The following is a 21415-nucleotide window of genomic DNA, read 5'->3' as shown; positions in this document are numbered from 1 at the left end:
GTAAAAAGACCAAAAAGTACGAGAATGAGTTATAGGCTACTGACTGTTGTCATTACACGAATGCAGATGGACATTTTTCACAGGTAATGGGGAACTTCCCGTTTCTTCTTTCACAAACGAATGTGTTAATTTATGTTGCCTAACAAAACGTATACAACAGAAAACGTTGTATGTGACCTGGCTGGTGGGGACGGGAGAAGAAGTCTATCTGTGACCGTGTGTGCTGTGCTGAAGACGCTTCCTTCCACTCGCTGAACTGAACTGCTGCTGCAGCGCATCTGGTGTTAAAGGAAGAGAGAGGTCGGGTGTGTGCGAGGTGGTGGCGCATTTTAGGGCATTGTTTTTAATCGCTCAGGTTTTCAAAAGATCATTTCAAACCGACCTCAGTAAAATGATAATAATAAAAAACGAAGTTTCAAAAGGGCACTTTCGTTGATAAAGGGCAGAGTTGGGGTCTAATTGTGCACGCCACTGTGCACGGGTAAGTTTGAGTGTTTTCGTGTTTATCTGTACTCGTTCTCTGGTATGTTCGCTTTAGTCATCCGTGTAGCGGACCACTTGGATTAATCACACAAACAATGCTCGGAGCTTCGACTGGTGTATCTTTATTCTCTCCTCCTTTCGCCACCGACATTTGACACCGTGAAAACTACAAAATGTGGCAAAAAATAAAAAATAAACACAAATGCCCTAGCACCATACCTCACAGATAATGTGTAGAACAGGGTCCAAACTTTAAATACGTCACTCCTAGCAAACTTGCACATGAACTCAACTTTATGTTATGAGCCACAGCTCTTACTGAAAACAAAACAACAATCACATCTCCCTTCGTTTTAAATTAAATAAATCACTCTTTTGGATTAATACAATTTTTCTTCCTACCTCCTTCTGCTTCCAAGGGCGCTAAGTTTGAACTTTGTTTTACATTTGACATACAACAACACAAAAAAAATGAAGCCAACTACAGTAAAATATCTTCCACAAGTGTCAACAAGGAATATAACAAGTAATTCGTTTGTTCTTGTGTTTTTTCAAACTCTGGAGCAACGTACATGAACGCGCACAGAAGAACTCGCGCTGAAGAGCTCGCGCTGAAAGTCTCGTGCCGAAAGTTTAGCTCAGCGATAACAGGAGGTAGCAGAATAATCAAATATTCAATAATAAACAAATAAATAAATATATTTATATCATATAAATATATATCCGCGAATATAAATCCGTGTTGTGTCGCTGTAGTGGTTTGTGGTGTCGTCTAGTTTAGTCATGCCTCATCATGATCGTGCTGTCCTTGTGTCTTCTATTATATTAACGTAGTTAATGTTAAATGTGAAACCCCTTATATAAAATGCTCTTCTCAGCAAGTGTCCTCCCACTGATAACACTTCACCCCCACGTCACAACATAAAACAGATTTATTACAGATTGTTCATCAGTGAACGTTCATCACGCCATCAGCGTCATTTAAACCACTGCGAGCGAGTGGCATCGCATTTGTAGGATTCGTGGAAATGAAGATGGTTTATATTTTTTGTTTGTTAATTTATGTTGGGTGAACGATTCGGAGCTGACCGACAGCTCCAAACTACGAGTTCAGGATGCTGTTTAACGATTATGTCGGGAGCCGCTCGGCTGACATTCTAGACTAACAATAGAAACCAATACAAAGCGAAATATACTACAAATTGCACAAATACTAAATGCGATGCCATTCGCTTGCAGAGGTTTAAATGACGCTGATGGCGTGTAGGAACATTCACTGATAACCATACATCTATAATAATAAACCCTTTAAATTTAGTGCTGTCGTCTACCACTAACGGTCTACCACTGTAGATTCACGTACCCTCCTATAATCTTAATTCGACGTTATCGCTAAACAGTATTCTGAACTAGTAATATAGAGCTGTCTAGCTGGATGTCGGCTAGTATTTCACTCAACATAATTTTTAAACAAAAGTTATGAACCATCTTCATTTCAACAAATGGCGATTCGGAGCTCGTCGGGATGATTTTAAGCGAGTGGCCAATACGCAGAGTCACCCAAGAGTCTTTAGATGTCTGTCAGCAGAGGCAGGCGGCGTTTCTGGACAACGGAGACCACAGTCACGCAGCACTGGTCACACTAAGTGCCACGATTATGTGGCAGCTGCCACAAGGTGCCATTTCTGGGTGGCACAGTGGTCACTTTCGTGCTGCTTACATGCTACTTACACGCCAAACAGGGACCGCACTCTTACAGGAAATTTAGCAGAAAGACGCGCCTCTTAATGACCTCTGATATGTTTTGTGATTGGCTAAATGCAGTTCGATTAGCTCTGAGTTTGTTTGCTCATCCTACGTATCCCGGATGAACCGCATTTCAACCTGAACCTGAATTTCAACCTGAACCTGAATTTCGACCCGAACCTGAATTACGACCCGAACCTGAATTTCGACCCGAACCTGAATTACGACCCGAACCTGAATTTTGACCCGAACCTGAATTTCGACCCGAACCTGAATTTTAACTCGAATTTTTGCATACCTGCGAGGATTTTACAGACTGTTTTTTCAAGTAATAATGATTCAGGTTCAGGTTCTGGTGACACTATAATAGCTCCATACATGAGTCTCCTCTCTGATTTCTGCCAGCCTCTGGAGAAGAGCAGCATCCACCTTATCCATCTCTTCGACACTCTTCTTCTTTCTTTTGACAGTAGTTTTTGTGGATGAAGTAAAGGGCTTGGAGTAGGTATGAGAAGTTTGGACAGATGGGCTTGGTGAAGTAACAGGCTCAGATGTTGGGCTTGGTGTGGGATTAACAATGGGCTCTTCACTTGGCACCTAGAACCACAAAATTAGAAAAGGCTGTATTACAGGTGTTTATTTTTTCTTGGTGTTCAGCCACAACAGTATCTCTCTCATCTGAAATGTACATACAGTATTGCACCTAATAAACAATTTATCTCAAAATACTAATCATAAAATACTGAATACGGCCCTTCAGAATAGTACAGTAAGTTATGGTATAGTATAAGTACAGTATTTGAATCCAGCAAAGGTTAAAAATAGCTGCTGAATGCAGTTCAACTCGATTAGACACCTTGTCACTCTGGGGAAAGTTGGTCTCGGTTGCCCGGTGGTTAATGAAATTACATAGCCAGCTCAGGCGTCTGATAACTGCTGGACAGAACACCCCCTCGGCTCCGTCCCCGCTACGTTTCGCCATCATTTTCCGCTGTGCCCGGACGTAGCGGTCTCTGATTTGTTTCCATTTTAATTTGCACGTTTCCACATCTACTTTTAAAACAGTGCTTATCTCTTGCCAGCTGTTCTGACAAGCATATTTGTCACTGTGCAGCGGCAAGGTCACATCATAAAGATGTGGATAGCTTCGGACTTGGTCGCACAACTGCTCCTCAAAACTTTCCGCCATTTTGATGCTGGTTAGCGGCTACACTGCCCCTAGCTGTTTTGTGTGTATTGCACCTCGCGTACGCGTCGCGTTAACTTTTGGAGGACATGCAAGACCTACGCGCCAAACCGACGCAGGATACGCGAAGCAGCCATGATGCGTACGCGTAGTTAACAGCAAGTATGTTTTAGCCTTAAGTGAACCGCGCCCACACAGAGAGTGCGCGACTTACGAGGCATACCGAGAACACACTTCACAGAAACACTCACGAAGGAATATAAAGGACCACAGCGATTATGAAAGGAAAACACGTTTATATAAGTATGAATGCTGAAGTAATACAAGGCACAGAAAACACGGCAGAGACTAAAGTAAACGAGCACTACAAAACACGACAAATATTAACACCGGACCACTATCATCACTGGATACCCATTTGCTGCAACGTGCACAAAATCTCTGCATGCGTCTGACCACCTTCAAATAAATATTTAATTAAACTAGTATGCGGTTCCAGTCCGGTCATGTTGTCTATACCAATATAGACCATGTTCCAATGTCTAGGATACAATCAGAGTAACACTGCAGTGCACTCCCGCACAAACGAAGCCCACGAAGAATAAACATATCAGTAACTTCCGGGGCACACAAATGGGTCAATTAAAAAAATCTAAATCAAGTTCGGCTCCGAATCCGATTTTTAATTTAGCTATTTTTGTTTGGATCATCAAATAAAAAACAGAAAAATACAAGCCTGGTTTGTTTTTTTGTTTTCATTTTCAAAACGAAAAACATAATAATGAATAGTTTTCTAATCCGTGTATCATTCGTTCAATTGATATTCAACTGAAAATCAAAATCGGAAAATCAAAAAAACAATTCATTATTTTGTTTTTACAAACCAGGCTTGTATTTTTCAGTTTTTTATTTGATGATCCAAACAAAAATAGCTAAATTAAAAATCGTATTCGGAGCCAAACTTGATTTAGATTTTTTAACTTGACCCATTTGTGTGCCCCGGAAGTTACTGATATGTTTATTCTTCGTGGGCTTCGTTTGTGCGGGAGTGGTCTATATTGGTATAGACAACATGACCGGACTGGAACCACATACTACTTTAATTAAATATTTATTTGAAGGTGGTCAGACGCATGCAGAGATTTCGTGCACGTTGCAGCAAATGGGTATCCAGTGATGATGGTCCGGTGTTAATTTGTCGTTGTGTTTTGTAGTGCTCATTTACTTTAGTCTCTGCCGTGTTTTCTATGCCTTGTATTACTTCAGCATTCATACTTATATAAACGTGTTTTCCTTTCATAATCGCTGTGGTCCTTTATATTCCTTCGTGAGTGTTTCTGTGAAGTGTGTTCTCGGTATGCCTCGTAAGTCGCGCGCGGTTCACTTAGAGGTAGGGTGACCAGACGTCCTCTTTTTCCCGGACATGTCCTACTTTTGAGACCTAAAAAATGTCCGGGGGGAATTTCAAAATCGTCCGGGATTTTGTTTGACTGCCTCAAACAGAATACATGTACAGTGCAAAAGTGTTTACAAGCGAAAGCACGTGTGTCCGCCGGTTCTACGGCGATTAAACGAAAGTGTACGTTTACGGAGGAGTTAAAGAGAAAAAACGTTCGACACACACACACCATCCACCTAAATCATTCACCGATACACCGATGACCCCCACCCAGCACAAAAGGTGTCCTCCTTTTCAGAAACTCTGGTCACCCTACTTAGAAGACTACCCAGCAAACATGGCAACAGTGGCCCTCTTTGGGACCACAGCGGGCTTAAAATGTGGCCCTATTTGGCCTGCCCACATTGGACCCCTTCCGTTTTGAACGTGGGGGCGTAACAGGGCCCACTGTTATGGACCCAAATGGGCTACCCGCAATCAGCCCAGTTATCCGAGTTTGCCCAATTCAAGCCCTTTCTTAGCCGACTACTTAGCCCACAGTTGCCTACACTGGCCCCACATATGCCAGCAAAGATGGCAACAGTGGCCCTCTTTGGGACCACAGTGGGCTTAAAATGTGGCCCTATTTGGGCTGCCCACATTGGACCCCTTCCGGTTTGAACGTGGGGGCGTAACAGGGCCCACTGTTATGGACCCAAATGGGCTACCCACAATCAGCCCAGTTATCTGGCTTTGCCCAATTCAAGCCCTTTCTTAGCCGACTACTTAGCCCACAGTTGCCTACACTGGTCCCATATAACTTGCCATTGTTCAGCCTATAGCGGTCAATTTGCCACTTTCCCACTCTGAGCCACTTATGGACCCAATCAGGGCCACTACTCAGCCCACAGCTGCCTACACTGGCCCCACATATCTTACTCACATTAAGCTATTGCACTGTTCCACCCATAGCCACCACCACTTTCCCATAGTTTGCCATCTGTGTATTCTCTTCTTTAAACTACAAATAGATTATCCAGATGTAACGTATAGAACACGCTGAGAGGGATCCTGATGCGGAATAACACGTTCTTTATTTGAATAACTCTGTACAACAAGCCACACGATGAGCAAAGTGACGTATGGCAGGTGCAGAGCAGTAGCGTGGGAGCGGTGGTCAGTGCGGTCCAGGGTCGAGAGGCGAGGGCAGAGTCCGGGAGGTATCCAGGGATCAGGCAGGAGACGTGGTCTAGGGGACAAGCAGAGTTCGGCACACAGAGAGACAATCAGGAATAACGGCTTGGTATGCAACGACATGAGGCAATACTTCGCAACCAGGAAGTGAAGTCTGGGTGCTTAAGTATGCCCGGAATGTGGGCGTGGTGGTGAGACAGGTGAACGTGATTATGTTATCTGCTATTCCTGACAGTACCCCCCCGCAACGGAGCGTCTCCAGACGCTCCACGCCGCGAAGGCGGCCGGCCACGGCCCCGGGGGGCGGGGAAATGTGGGTGTGCAGCGTGAAAGTCGGCGATGAGCGACGGGCAGAGGACATCGCGAGCGGCTACCCAGGCTCGTTCCTCGGGACCATAACCCTCCCAGTCGACGAGATACTGGAGACCCCCACGCCGTCGACGTGATTCCAGCAGCTCCCGTACTATATACGCAGGTCGGCCGTCAATGTCCAGGGGCTCGGGGGGGCGATCCAGAACCGGGGCTACAGACATGGGACTGTAGTGAACAGGCTTTAGGAGGGACACGTGGAAGACGGGATGGACACGGTATTGAGGGGGCAGCAGCAGTTCGTAGGAAACAGCGTTTATCCTGCGGGTAATCTTGAACGGCCCGATGTATCTAGACTTGAGCTTATGGCAAGGCTGGCGTAGGTTCAAGTTACGAGTGGAGAGCCATACTCGTTGACCGGGGTGATATATGAGCGCGGGGAGACGACGGCGGTCAGCGTTCATACGACGGGTGTGGAGCGCGCGCCGCAGCTGAACGTGTGCGAGCTCCCAGGCACGGGCACTGTTCTTTAACCAGTCATCCAGAGCGGGGATGTCAGAGGGGGTTTTATCCCAGGGGAAGAACGGCGGCTGGTAGCCGTACACACACTGGAAAGGAGTCAGTTTGGTGGATGAATGTATGATGGAATTGCGTGCGTATTCAGCCCAGGGGACGTACTTGTGCCAGTCTTTCTGGGAAGAGCAGTATTGGCGGAGAAAGCGACCTAGCTCTTGATTGTAGCGCTCCACTTCTCCGTTGGATTGGGGGTGGTATCCGGAGGTTAGACTGGCGGTTATTCCGAGTAACTTGCAGAATTGGGTCCAGACACGGGAGGTGAATTGCACGCCTCTATCCGATACGATATCCTCGGGTAACCCATATATCCGGAAGACGTAGTGGAACACGTCAGAGGCCGTCTCCATGGCAGTGGGCAGTTTCGAGCGAGGGATCAGACGACACATTTTGGAGAACCTATCCACCATCACGATTATCACAGTGTTACCGCCCGAGACAGGCAGGTCCGTAACAAAGTCGATGGCCAGATGAGACCACGGACGGCGGGGTATCGGCAAGGGGAGGAGCTGACCAGTGGGCAGTGCTCGGGGTGTGCGCGATTGCGCGCATACAACACAGGCGAGCACGTAGTCGCGACTGTCCTCCTCCCAGGACGGCCACCAGTATTTCTGGGCGATCAGGTGTTTGGTGCGAGTTATACCAGGATGACCCGTGCCCGGCGTGTCGTGTGCGAGTTGGAGGAGCGTCCCCGGAGCGGGACCGGGACGTATTGTTTTCCATCGGGACTATCTGCAGGGCCTGGGTCGGCGCGGAGGGCTTCCTCCAGTTCGTCCTGAACATCCCACCGGATGAGGTCAACGAAACAGGATTCTCCGAGAATATGGTTAGGTATCTCGCCGCTCGGCGTCTTCTCGTGAATCCGGGATAATGCATCGGCCTTGGTGTTCTTGGATCCAGGTCGGTAATGTACTGTGAATCTGAAGCGGGTGAAAAACAGCGCCCATCTGGCCTGCCGGGGATTGAGTCGCCTAGCGGACTTGAGATACTCCAGGTTCTTATGGTCTGTATATACCTGGAAAGGGTGCTCTGCTCCCTCTAACCAGTGCCGCCAGTGTTCGAGAGCCAGTTTCATGGCCAGGAGTTCGCGGTCGCCCACGCCATAGTTTACCTCGGCCGGTTGTAATTTTTTGGAAAGATAGGCACACGGGAACAGTTTGGGTGGATTGCCTTGTCTCTGTGAAAGCACTGCCCCCACGCCAACGTCGGATGCATCGACCTCAACGATGAAAGGTAACGAAGGGTCCGGGAGATGCAATATGGGAGCGCTGGTGAACGCAGTTTTCAGCGCTTTAAACGCCTGTTCCGCTTTGGGTGTCCATATGAAGTGGCGCTTCTTCCCCCCTTTCAGGAGATCGGTAAGGGGGGCCGCCACCGAACCGAAACCCCTGATGAACCGACGACAGAAGTTGGCGAATCCGAGGAAGCGCTGGAGATCCTTAACGGAACGGGGAACAGGCCAGTTTGCGACTGCGTCTACCTTGTTGTTGTCCATACTGATGCAACCCGGCGATAGGGTACAGCCAAGGAAGGAGATGACAGGTGCATGAAACTCGCATTTCTCTGCCTTCACGTACAAGCCGTTCTCTCGCAGACGCTGGAGGACCGAAGAGACGTGAGTTATGTGTTCCTGGATAGAGGGGGAATAGATCAAGATATCGTCTATGTAAACAAACACGTATTTATCAATCATGTCTCGGAATATGTCGTCCATGAAAGCTTGGAACACTGACGGGCTATTAGACAGCCCGTATGGCATTACTAGGTACTCATAGTGCCCCCTGGCGGTGACGAAGGCTGTCTTCCACTCGTCACCAGCGCGAATTCTAATCAGGTTGTAGGCACTCCTGAGATCAAGCTTCGTGAACACTGCAGCCCCCATTAGTCGCTCTTGTGAGGCAGAGATGAAGGGTAGAGGGTAAGCATATTTAGACGTGACAGCGTTCAGGGCTCGATAATCAATACAGGGACGTAACCCCCCGTCCTTCTTCTCTACGAAGAAAAACCCAGCCGCGACGGGAGATGTCGACGGGCGAATAAACCCCTTCTGTAGGGCCTCACTGACATAAGATTCCATAGCGGCATCTTCTGGGCGGGAGAGCGGGTACGGCTTAGTTCTCTTGGGCAAGGTTACCCTGGGAAGGAGGTCGATGGCACAGTCGCAGGTTCTGTGTGGAGGGAGTAAACTGGCACGCTCCTTACTGAATACGTCAGCGAATTCTCTGTACTGCTCAGGGACCGCATCGGAGAGAGGTGTGTGAGGACTCTCAACCATCGAGGAGCGAAGGGGTAAATGCATACAATCCTGCTGGCAATGCGATCTCCACGCAACTAATTCGCGACTTTGCCACGAAATGACAGGGTCATGTTCTCTTAGCCAGGGGAAACCGAGGATGACAGAATCGCGAGGAGCGGAGACCAGGAAGAACTGCCTCATCTCGGTATGGAACAGCCCGACACGGAGGAGCAAGGGCTTGGTACGTCGGTCAACTAATCCGGTACCTATAGGTTGTCCGCTTACTGAGTTAACTCGGAAAGGGGGGTTTACCTCCTCAACGGGAATGTTTAACGATCTGGCTAGTTCGCTGTCGAGAAAGTCCCCTCCTGCGCCTGAGTCAACTAACGCTGAGTAGCTGCGAGTTACACCTCCCCAGGTGAGCTGTATAGGTAGGTTAAATTGGGAATTACCACAAAGAGAAAGTAATGGAGGGCTTACTTTTGCTTGAGAGGGGGAATTCCCACGGAGACGAGGTGGTCGTGTGGAACATCGGTCTCGGAAATGACCTTCCTCGCCACAGTAGAGGCAGAGTCCTTCGCGCATGCGACGCGCCCTCTCCCGGGGAGTGAGTGGAGACCGGCCCAGCTGCATCGCTTCGGAGTACTCTCGATTGTCCTCTCCGGGGAGACGAGACGACTGGTGAGAAAGAGTGGAAGTGCGTACACCTGCTGTTTTAGGACGGTGAGTAGTGAGCAGCTTATCTATGTTCACTGCTGCTTGTATGAACTCGGAAAGAGTTAAATCTTCATCTTTACAGGCCAACTCAATCTGCAGATCGGTTCTGAGACCGCGGCGGAACACCGTCTTGAGGGCAGTTCCACTCCAGCCACTGCCAGCAGCCAATGTACGAAATTCTCGGGCATAGTCTGCCGCGCTGCGTCTCCCCTGCTTGATTTCACATAACTGGGTGCCGACATCGCGCCCGGCAGCGGGGTGGTCGAAGACGGATCGGAGCAGTTCGGAGAAGTGGCGCTCCGTATTCAGGGAGTCGTCTCCGCTACTCCAAAGAGCAGTAGCCCAAGCTCCTGCCTCTCCCGTCAGGAATGTCAGCATAAAATCCACCTTTTGACGATCCGTCTGGAACAGGGCCGGGTGATAGGTGGAGTACATGGAGCACTGCATCAGGAAGTTCTTGCAACGCTCCGGAGACCCGTCATATCGTTCAGGTAGGGCAACTGGCATATTGGCGGGATGCATCGCAACGGTCAGGGGGGCAGAGGACACGGGGCTGGCACCTTGGACGTTCTGGCGTGCAGATTCGGTGAGGGCACGGAGCGCAGTTTCTTGGTTACACGCTGTCTCGGTGAGCTGTTGTATACGCTCCGTCAGGGCCGCGATAGTCGCCTCTTGGCGAGCTAGGTGAGCCTGTGTTTCCGCAGGATCCATGGGAATGGCGAAGTATTCTGTAACATATAGAACACGCTGAGAGGGATCCTGATGCGGAATAACACGTTCTTTATTTGAATAACTCTGTACAACAAGCCACACGATGAGCAAAGTGACGTATGGCAGGTGCAGAGCAGTAGCGTGGGAGCGGTGGTCAGTGCGGTCCAGGGTCGAGAGGCGAGGGCAGAGTCCGGGAGGTATCCAGGGATCAGGCAGGAGACGTGGTCTAGGGGACAAGCAGAGTTTGGCACACAGAGAGACAATCAGGAATAACGGCTTGGTATGCAACGACATGAGGCAATACTTCGCAACCAGGAAGTGAAGTCTGGGTGCTTAAGTATGCCCGGAATGTGGGCGTGGTGGTGAGACAGGTGAACGTGATTATGTTATCTGCTATTCCTGACACCAGAAAATATTTTTTTTGCCTCTTTTGGAGCCTAAATGCTTACCTCATGTAAAAACCACCAAGAGTTTGGAAAAGGGTCAAGTCATTATTTATTTTACATTGAAAAAACATTAAGTTTAAACTTAAACTAGCATTTACATTTGAACTGCAGATGCAGATGTCTTTTGCATTCAAAAGATTCTTATAATTTATAATGTCACATGCTTGCTGAATATTCTGAGCACAGCAAAAATTATGAGTAATATAAAACAGTAAATGAAATATCTTTCAAGTGCAAGAAAAAAATGACACTGAATTCACTAAGAATATTTTAAACAGAACGACTGGAAAACCATAATCAATAACATGAACATCATAAATCAGACTTGGTTCTGTGTGTGTCTTCTCAACATTCTTTCTTTTCTACCTCCATCACGGTCTCTAGCGTTCCTCAGCCACACCTTGATTGCAGCCTCAACTGCAGCATTGGTCACTTGTTCTGGTGCACTTCTGTGGACTGCCGCTATGTAGTTGTACAGCACAAATGTACAAAAATATTCTGAATGTTTCAGATTAATAAAACAGGTAGAGACTAAAACACTTTCATAAAATTCTATAAAATGTAAAATACATTTTAAACATCTATTAAGTGTTGCCTTCATCCACTATCACTTTACCACAAAAGTGAAAAAGTATTGACTGAGCAATTTCCAGTGAAAACTTAGACAAACTGTACAGATGAATTGCAAGCAAAAGAAATAATAAACCAAAATATCAAAATCCTTCTCACCTATGACCACTTTACAGAGGATGAGATCTTGAAAAGATCTCTTCTCCCCAGAGCCTTTCCAAGAGAGCTGCAGAGCAAGACTGTTAGCAAAGTTGAGGTGATGGAATAAGTTGTAGACACCTAGAAAAAAATATAGATATAAATTTACCTACACATATTCACTGTGTATACACAGAGTTGTATATAAAAGCCAGCAACTAGACTGTAGGTGCTTGAAATCTCGAACGCGGCCTATATTTCGTGTTAAGATATATCTCACAAACAGCATGCTAATGTGTAAATGTTTAGCTAGCGGGTCTTGTCAACTAACTAAATTTACGGGCGCACTGCAAACATTATATATACAGTGTATGTGTGTGTGTGTGTGTGTGTGTGTGTGTGTGTATGCGCGAGCGCGTAATAGGTTTGATAAGACACCCTAACAGCAATGGCGTTTATAACGTGGTAGGGATTACACTATGAGTAAAAATGTTAACTGCTTCGAAATTTTGTGCATAATTATTCGAAATTTAAGTGTACGTATCAAATGATTGTATTGGTCAAAACATACCTTACAAATTCGTAATCGATGAACAGACGAGAACCGAGAAAGAGCTGGCAATCTTCTCAACAAACGGTCTGCGCGTGTTCTTCTTGCCGCGATTTAATTATGTGCCTGTTATGTGCCTGATGAAAAATGTTAAGGGCCATCATACAGCTAATTGACTGAGGCAAAACGCCTGTTTTTGAATCACAAATCGTTTAAGTTTTGTGTTTTTGTTTCACTCAGTATATTTTTTATAAGATGAAAAGCGAACAATTGTGGCTGTTGTAATTAATTGTTTAGACACCCAACACTCGCAACAAAAAATATAAAGTGGGATGCCAAATAATATTCTACATGAGTGTCCACCAACTGCTGTTTTAACTACAATTCATCAGACTACAATACACAAAAGTGGGACTGAGGACTTGTTTAGTTTTAAAGTGCTACTTTTAAAGGTGTGGCATATGATGACCAACCATAATAACCACATCTGATGTGAGACTTGAAAAGAGACACAATGCAGCATATTCAAGTAAAAGCAGCTGGGCTGCTGTCCTTAATTTTCTTTACAGTAATCAAACATGCATTTCTTAGTGTGGGGTTGACTATGGGCAAGCCCTGGTGCACTGCCCACATTTAACCTGTAATGGCCAGAAGTGGGCTAATGGGCACGGGCCCAGAGTGGGCTAAACTATTTTGTGCCCTCATGAGGTTATCAGTGGGCAAGCCCAATGGTGCACTGCCCACATTTTACCTGTAATGGCCAGAAGTGGGCTAATGGGCACGGGCCCAGAGTGGGCTAAACTATTTTGTGCCCTCATGAGGTTATCAGTGGGCAAGCCCAATGGTGCACTGCCCACATTTTACCTGTAATGGCCAGAAGTGGGCTAATGGGCACGGGCCCAGAGTGGGCTAAACTATTTTGTGCCCTCATGAGGTTATCAGTGGGCAAGCCCAATGGTGCACTGCCCACATTTTACCTGTAATGGCCAGAAGTGGGCTAATGGGCACGGGCCCAGAGTGGGCTAAACTATTGTGTCCCATCATGAGGTTATCAGTGGGCAAGCCCTATCCCTCACTGCCCAAAGGAAACCCAAAATGGGCCCAAATGGGATTGTTTGCTGGGTAGCTCCGTTAAAGTATGTGCCAGCCCTTTATCGCGATTGTGTCCAACCCACCACGTTACACAGATATTTTTATATTATTTATTTCAGTAATTCCATTCAAAAGGTGAAACTTGTATATTATACTCATTCGTTGCACGCCGACTGATATATTTAAGAAAATTTGAATATTGTGAAAAGGTTCAATATTGAGGACAATATTAAATAGCTAATGAACTAAAACTGGTCTCTCAGTCTAGTTATGTATGCTACACAGTCATGGGGAAGAAAAACAAGTACTATTGGTAGAGGTAGAAACCACTATTAGGTAAGAGGTAGAAATACCCATATCTGACTTATAGGTTGTTGCTTAGGATTGCGCTTAATATATAATAGCTTGTTTTATGATCTTAAGATGCACCATTTAAAAGCTATTGACATAATTAGACAAAAACTGACCTCCACAAATTGGTGCAAGGTAGAAATACCCATATAAATGTGCCATATTCTGTCAATTGTGATTTTTTTTTCACCGCGATCGAAATTTGTCCTCCACAGTTTTTACCCATCTGTGCAGTTAGAACACACACACACTAGTGATTACTAGGGGGCTGTGGTGCACACGTGCCCAGAGTGGTGGGCAGCCCTAGCCCGGCACCCGGGGAGCAGTTGGGGTTAGGTGCCTTGCTCAAGGGCACCTCAGTCATGGCCTCAAGCCTGGGAATCAAACCCACGACCCTCCGGTCACAAGACCAGTTCCCTACAATCAGGCCATGACTGCCCGTTGTATTACAAGTTGTAATACTAAATAACAACTATATACTTTGTGTAATACAACTTGTTTGGTGGTCTTATGATGGACCATTGAAAAGATATTGAAATTATTGAAGAAAAAAAAAACCAGAGTGTGCAGTGCTCTGGGACCTTTACTACCGCCACTTGCGTCCGTGTTAACCGTGTTAATGTAATATTGTAGACGGTGCCTTAGACATTGTAGCGGTCACAATAGTACATTTTAAGTAAAATGTTTGTCTTCAACTTAAAATATGTATACAGCCCCGTCGATAGGGGGGGACAACCGGGTCTGTTGTCCCGGGCCCCATGGCCAGGGGGGCCCATCAAAGCACCCAGCAATTTATTTTTTATTTAAAGTCTACAATTTTAAATAATCTTAAAATCTTTAATTAATATAAAATTCTGTACTCAAAATGAGCTCAATGGCTAAAAATATATGTTTTTAACCTATCTGCATATTTTCCATTAAGTGCATACACCCCCGCCTCCCACTGAAAAATGGTTTGATCCAGCACCGACCGTAGCCAGCTGGTACCCGCCCAACAGCGGGAAATACAGTGGTGGATAGTTAAAGTAAACAGAAATCTGGAGCGCAGAAAAGAAAGGAAAAATATTTACCTGACGAATTTTAATGTTGCATTGTGTTCCAGGTTTGAAAAGTGCTAAAGTAGGCTAAAGTACTTGAAAATACTTGAAATTGTAACTACTTCGTTTCACAACAAATATCTATCTGACTGAACAGTTCTCTTGTATTTAGGGTTGCCACCTAGGTCTGACAAAAAACAAGGACACACTGTCATACACAAACGTAAAATGTTACCGGGGGTGTAAAATGGACACAGCGAGAAAAAAAGACGGATTTAAAGTGTGCAGAAACATTCTAAACAGTCGTTTAAACTAACCTAGTGAAAACCGGGACATTAAAACAGCGACGTAAAACCGGGACAGGTGGCAACCCTACTTGTATTACGTTAACAAATACGAGCCTCTTGTAATTCCAGGACGAAACATGAGAGAACGTGAAGACGTTAAGATTGGGCGTTTTGAAAATGAACAACCATTAAATAATGTGGTTAAAAAAGCGAATCATTTCGAGTATATGTATAAATATTTAACTTATTTAAGTTTAACGTGTCGTGAAATATTGAAATGGACCTTGAAAGTGACGTACAAGTGCTTGAATTCAACCTTATAAAGGTGTATTAACCCTGCAAACATGACTGTTCATTGCGCTGAAGCGCGGCGTGCGCGAAGTTACAAAATTCGAGAGGTGCACGACCTCGCGAATCGACAGCGCGTGAGGCCCTCATTTTCATGTCATTCATGTAATTTCGCCGCGCGGACCCTCGCGCCGCGTCAAGTATAAACCAGTCAGCTGTCAGAAACAGCTTTGATGTATATATATACTATAAGACCTAACAAGGATTGTCTGCTACAGAGGAAATTCCAATGACGTAAGCGGGGGGGCACATGAAACTTTCTTGTCCCGGGCCCCAGCAAGACTGTCAACGGGCCTGTATGTATATTCCTGGCGTAAACAAAGTTGTAGGTATTTATTTTGTTTGCCAGAAATGAGAATTTGCACATTTTGGCACTTATTATTGAAGAAAGAATTCCGAATATGCGAACATGAAACCAACTTTACCGCAGTCAAACGAAGACCACGAAGAATAAACAACTTCCGGGGCACACAAATGGGTCGAGTTAAAAAATCAAAATCAAGTTCGGCTCCGAATCTGATTTCTAATTTAGCTATTTTTGTTTGGATCATCAAATAAAAAACTGAAAAATACAAGCCTGGTTTTTTTTGTTTTTATATTCAAAACGAAAAACAAAATAATGAATAGTTTTTTGATTTTCCGATTTTGATTTTCAGTTGAATATCAAATGAACGAATGATACACGGATTTTTTTCTGATTTTCCGATTTTGATTTTCAGTTGAATAACGAATGATACACGGATTGAATCTGTTTTTTTATTTTGCTATTTTTGTTTGGATTATCAAATAAAAAACAGAAAAATACAAGCCTGATTTGTTTTTATATTCAAAACGAAAAACAAAATAATTAATAGTTTTTTTGATTTTCCAATTTTTGATTTTCAGTTGAATATCAAATGAACGACTGATACACGGATTCTCTCCCCCTATCAGGACTGTGATGCCTCCGCAGAATGTTGGTGATTGGTGGGCCCGCTGTTCATTTACAGAGAGCCTGGCAGTTATAATTCAGCGCAATACCAATTTCAAATGACAATAAAATTGACCAATCATATGTAGCCTGTCTAATCGAGGGCTACTTTTTGTGTGTGTCACGTCACTGATTGGGGCAACGCCGGCATTAACAAGGGGGTGTGGTCTTGCAGGCACGTTTATGGACACCTATCCGCTTGTTAAGTGTGACGACACGCGTGACGTTTCAGCCGCTTCCGTGTCCAAACAAACAAGGATGGCGGAGCCTGTAAACCTGTTTACGATAACTTCGTTCTTTAGTGAGGCACCATTGAGGGTTAAAAAAGGTCTAAACTCTTTCAACTCCAATAGAGTACTAAGTGAATCTGTTCTCCCAGGTGGTATATTTAGGGGTAGAGTCCAGGCGTCCATGAAAAAGACGATTTACGAGGTTGAGGTGAGTTGAGGTGAATTGAGGTTGAGGTGTGGTGACTGAAGTGAGTATGGGTCAAATAACGTTTAATACAGGTACACGTTGAGGGTCAGGCAGTGAGGTACAGCAGCTGCGTTTGCCCAATCGGTAAAGACAAGTGCCATCATATGGCAGCCTTGTTGATTTGGGTGGAGAAAAACGTGTCCCGCACCGATGTAGAATGCGTGTGGAAAAGGGCGAAGACACCGAAAACGGACGAAATTGCAGCCAAGACAGTATCTGAGATGGCCCCATCCACATCACGAGGTTAGTAAATAATTTGCAATTGATGTCAATGTTGCATGGTTTATTAGCTTAACGCTATGCAGTTTTAAGTTGCGGTTTCCAAACCTGGAAATCTTACCCCCCTTCCTTATTCAAAACACTGCTTGGCCAGTACAACCTCAAAGAAGGATCTAAAGTAAGTTGTGGGTCTTCATGAATATTTCAACTTAAGTTATGTGTATCTAAGAGTAAGTGACTGTGTTTTTATTAAAGGCATGTGATTGGGGAATCCTACATGAGTCGCGGGCAAAGCAGCAGTACACAGCGGACGCTGGTGTGGTGATCCAGGAGAGGGGATTGTTCCTGTCTGACAGTGGTCTACTTGGTGGATCTCCAGATGGGACAGTGTCTGATGACTGCATCATTGAGGTGAAATGCCCATGGTCCGCCAGAACTAAGACTGTCCAGCAGGCAGCAGAGAGTAAGAGAGACTTTTTTCTAGAGCTGGATGAAGAGACAAGTTCCCTCAAACTAAAACAAACTCACCACTATTGGCATCAGATCCAAGGCAACCTACATCTGAATGTACATTTACCTGAATGTAAAAAAGACAAACATTTTAATCTGGTTTTACTTTTTTAATAAAGGTTTTCTGCAAAGTTGTGTAAATCATTCTTCAGTCACAATAATTGTAAACATGTTTTAATTTGCCACTGTCCTGCTAACTGATTTACATACATCAGATATTTCATTGAATTTCACGGAGAATTGGGGTTTGCAAATTTGTAAGACACACACATACTTTCAGTATCTTGTTAACATTTTTCCTGTACTGGTAAGGGATGTGGTCCAAAATGCAAAACAGTTTCAGCCTCTGAATAGACCGCTCCACATGTATCCTTGCACAGGAGATAAGTCTGTTATTGTTTACTTCCTCCTGTGTAAACTGTCCGTTGAGCAAGAAAGACGGGGTGTTAAGAAGAACTCCCTCTGGCAAAATGTCCCGAATTGTGAAGCCCTTGTCTGCAATAACCAGATCACCTGCTTGTAGATGTTGGAGAAGTCCACTGTCAGCTGTTATTGACTTGTCTGAGGCGCTCCCACCGTACAGGTTACTGGCAAAAGTAATCACACCATTGGGAGCCACACCAATTAGAGCCTTTAGCGTGGTCCGTCCTTTGTAGTGGCTGTACAAATGACACTGTGTGTCAAGCCTCTCTGTGTTGGAGACAGCAACCTCTGTGCAGTCAAGGACTATTCTACAGTTAGGAAAAGGTCGGAAGCAGTCTGGCAGCGAAGTCTGATTCTTGGCCGTGGAGGGGATGTTTTCAAGTAGACCGACATACAAAATATCATACAGAGCACAGATGATGGTGGTAAAGATGTTAGTTACAGTTGCTGTGCTACAATTAAACCTTGTTGCAAGGTCTACATGGCCACAATTCAATTTAAGCTTCATCAAAGTAAGGAGTAACTGATCAATAAGGGGCATAATTTGGACAGTCCAATCAGAATGATACTGTAGCTCAAATCTAGAAAGAAGTGCTTCCAAAAAAAATACTGTGGCAGCATCAGGTAATCCAGTGTAGTATTGGACTTTGTTAGGATGGGAGGAAATCTGACTGAAAGAAAAGGTTTGCTTTTGTTTCTCCAACTGTTCTTTCAATTTTTTGTTCTCTTCTCTAAGCATGTCATTCTCAACCTCAAGCATGACAAGACTTGGTTGGGATGTAGTAGGGGTTTGTGGGGTTGCCATGTCAGCTGTGTGTCCTGTGTCTGTTGCATCATCACTGGAAGGGACAATCTGCTTCTTCTGCTTAGGGGGATTGCTGGGGTGGTCAGGAAAATGAAAAGCCTTTCCCTGGTTCCAAGCGAATCGCGAAGGTCCAGCAGCTTTGCCATTGGGAAAGTGCCAACTACACACCCTGGAGTTGCAGTTTGGGGTGAAGTTTTCACGTCTGTAAAAGAAGAAAAAATTATCATTAATCATTAGTCACAGCTTACTTGGGTTCCTCTAACAAAGTGCTAAAGAAATAAGGACCTTATAAAATTGTGTGTGTATATATATATATTGCAATAAAATGTGAGAATTATGTATGGTAAGTGTACGGCAGTAATAAACTAATGGAAACGGGCTAAGCAGTAATGTATATGCATACTGAAAAAGGTAAATATAGGATGCAACAGTAGCATCAGCTGTATTTTTGCTTGGTATTTTTACGGACACTCCTGATCAGCTAACCGTTGTGTGTGTATCCATACAATATATCAAGGATATCCAAAAAGATATCCTGGTGTTGCCTTTTACGAGCTAGCTAATCTAGCTAGTGTTAGCGCCACTAGCTAAGTTAACCAGAGCTATCTTTACTTTAGTTTTACTTTAGCTGGACAACAAATAAAACAAGAACTAAAATATCTGTATGTGGCAAGAAACATTGTATTAAACCCATAGCTAGAATATCAAGCAATCCAAAAAGGGGCAAGTTGGCTTTTTTTTCTCTGTGGGGTTAGCTAGCTAGCATTAGCGCCCACGGAGGCACTGTCAAGATTTTTTTTAGAAATAGAACTTACCTTATCAACTGCACCCATTTTCTTCTCTCTTTCTCATTGCAAGGAAAGCGGTAGAAAGACAAAAGGGTCGTTGTTTTAGACTCGGATCTGTTAAAACAGCAGGGCACACAGCACTGCGGCATATTAAGGGACTCAATGCAGCGAGTGTTTGGACCCGGACGTGACGTTTCGCAAAGATGATGCGTCACAGCTTAACAACCCCATGGGGTCCTAAGCAGATAGTAATTTGCTGGCTAAGCTAATGGTAGGAGCAGCGTGGCTGAAGACGCTTCTGAGAGAGAGTGAGTACTCAGGAATTCCCAGGGGTGAGTGGCTGTGAACGACATTGTGCCTGGAGACGTGATCTGAGAGGTAGGCTGGCTTTTATATTAGAAAATGTGAACAATCCACTTCTACATCTTTTATGAGGGTTAATTTGCGTCAATGTTTGCTGCCAGCTGCTGTTTTCTTATCATTTTTATAACTTTGTGATTTTTATTTTTTCTCAAAATTGACCAGTGCATGATAAAACGATGTTTTTGCCTGCCGTGTCTCGCCTTAAGTTGCAAGTTTTCAATAAATGTAAGGGAGCTTGGGAGACTTTTTTTTAAATAGCATTAAAAAAGCAAAAATGTCAATGCCTTCAGAGAAGAGAAAAAATATATAATTTTAAATTTTTTTAGATATATTAGTTTAAAATACAAATAGGAAGACAGTTAGTTACTGTCTTCGTGGTCCAAGCTGTCATCTTTCTGCTCTTTGTCTATGGGGGGTCTGGTTTTTGTGTGGATGTGTCTTGTTGTTCAATATTGTTGAAGAGGATAGAAAGTTTGATTTGTTAATAGGTGATTCATGTGATGGGATGTTAAACAGAATTTGTTAAACTGAATTCACGTTACGTAAACATCTTACCATCCTTGCAGAAATCCGCTGTTGCAGCTAGTGCTTCACTTGCTGCCTTGGTTTTTGTGACTTCTTCTAAAAGTTGCTCTTTCTTTCTGCAACATTTTGACTGTTTGCTGTGCTGAAGTCCCGCATTTACTTTCTTCAATCGCGATATCATTGCCATAATATCGGTGGACACAGTACAAAGTTGCTGTGCTGTTTCTTTTCTATTTGTTGTTGGGTCACAGCATTTATACTGTCAATAACAGACAAAAATTGTATGCATGCGAGATGTGTGCAGATATACAGTGGCATATAAATGTATAATTTTAGATTAATGAAATGTGTCTTACATCAAGTAGCTGCAATCTGTCACGGATTCTGTCCGCCTCTGGATCCTTGGAGTTTTAGATGGTGAAAGTAAGTTGGACATTTTCTAAAAGGAAGGTAAACTTGAGCATTAGTGTTTAGTTTAGTGTGAGTGGGCAATGTGAAACATGAGAACATTATCAAAGTTCCTTGGCATATTGATACACCCCTAATTTATAATCTACAAACAAATATGAAAGAACATTAGGAATAATTAAATGATACAGGTTTTTGTAGAGTTTTGGTTAGCATAATGAAATAATATAACAGTATTATCTTGTTGAGTAGTTTGAAAGGGTCTTGTACTTGTAGCTTGTTGAAGGTCAAAGGTGCAGATGTAAAAATCCTACCTTAGGGCTATGATTTAAAGGTAGACTGCATAGATGGTTACACCTTCTTATTCATTTTATAAATCAGCTGTGGGCGTGATGGAAGGAGTGGATTGGGTTGTCAATTAGATGTGGGCATGAGGGAGGAGTGGATTGGGGTGTGTCAACTACATGTAGGAATGTTATATGTCTAGTCAGATGTTGGTCTTCTTAAATCTGTTTTTGAAGTGAGGTTCACTGTGAATTTCTGCTGCTGTTGGAGTGAGTTCATCACATAGACTT

At 44.3% G+C, this 21415-nt stretch overlaps 1 protein-coding gene and 3 long non-coding RNA genes across 4 annotated transcripts; 1 reads left to right on the top strand and 3 right to left on the bottom strand.

The window, feature by feature from the left end:
- Positions 1–5862: 5862 nt before the first annotated feature.
- LOC143485721 (uncharacterized) lies at positions 5863–10062 on the bottom strand. Its single transcript, XR_013123010.1, has 2 exons — positions 9586–10062; positions 5863–6042 (listed from the first exon to the last, which is right to left on the bottom strand). It is a non-coding gene; the product is annotated as an uncharacterized LOC143485721 (long non-coding RNA).
- Positions 10063–11140: 1078 nt separating this feature from the next.
- On the bottom strand, positions 11141–12469 carry LOC143485767 (uncharacterized). Its single transcript, XR_013123029.1, has 3 exons — positions 12259–12469; positions 11709–11828; positions 11141–11441 (listed from the first exon to the last, which is right to left on the bottom strand). It is a non-coding gene; the product is annotated as an uncharacterized LOC143485767 (long non-coding RNA).
- Positions 12470–17048: 4579 nt separating this feature from the next.
- Positions 17049–18542, top strand: LOC143485680 (uncharacterized). Its single transcript, XR_013122981.1, has 2 exons — positions 17049–17196; positions 17274–18542. It is a non-coding gene; the product is annotated as an uncharacterized LOC143485680 (long non-coding RNA).
- On the bottom strand, positions 17618–19746 carry LOC143485679 (uncharacterized). The gene is made up of 2 exons (XM_076985193.1): positions 19572–19746; positions 17618–18958 (listed from the first exon to the last, which is right to left on the bottom strand). The coding sequence occupies exons 1-2, from the start codon at positions 19691–19693 to the stop codon at positions 17749–17751; spliced, it is 1332 nt and encodes a 443-aa protein (XP_076841308.1). The 5' UTR covers positions 19694–19746; the 3' UTR covers positions 17618–17748.
- Between the last annotated feature and the right edge of the window lie 1669 nt (positions 19747–21415).

Source organism: Brachyhypopomus gauderio, unplaced genomic scaffold (genome assembly GCF_052324685.1).
Source record: "Brachyhypopomus gauderio isolate BG-103 unplaced genomic scaffold, BGAUD_0.2 sc37, whole genome shotgun sequence".
NCBI lineage: Eukaryota > Metazoa > Chordata > Actinopteri > Gymnotiformes > Hypopomidae > Brachyhypopomus > Brachyhypopomus gauderio.
This window is presented reverse-complemented; position numbering and strand designations above follow the sequence as displayed.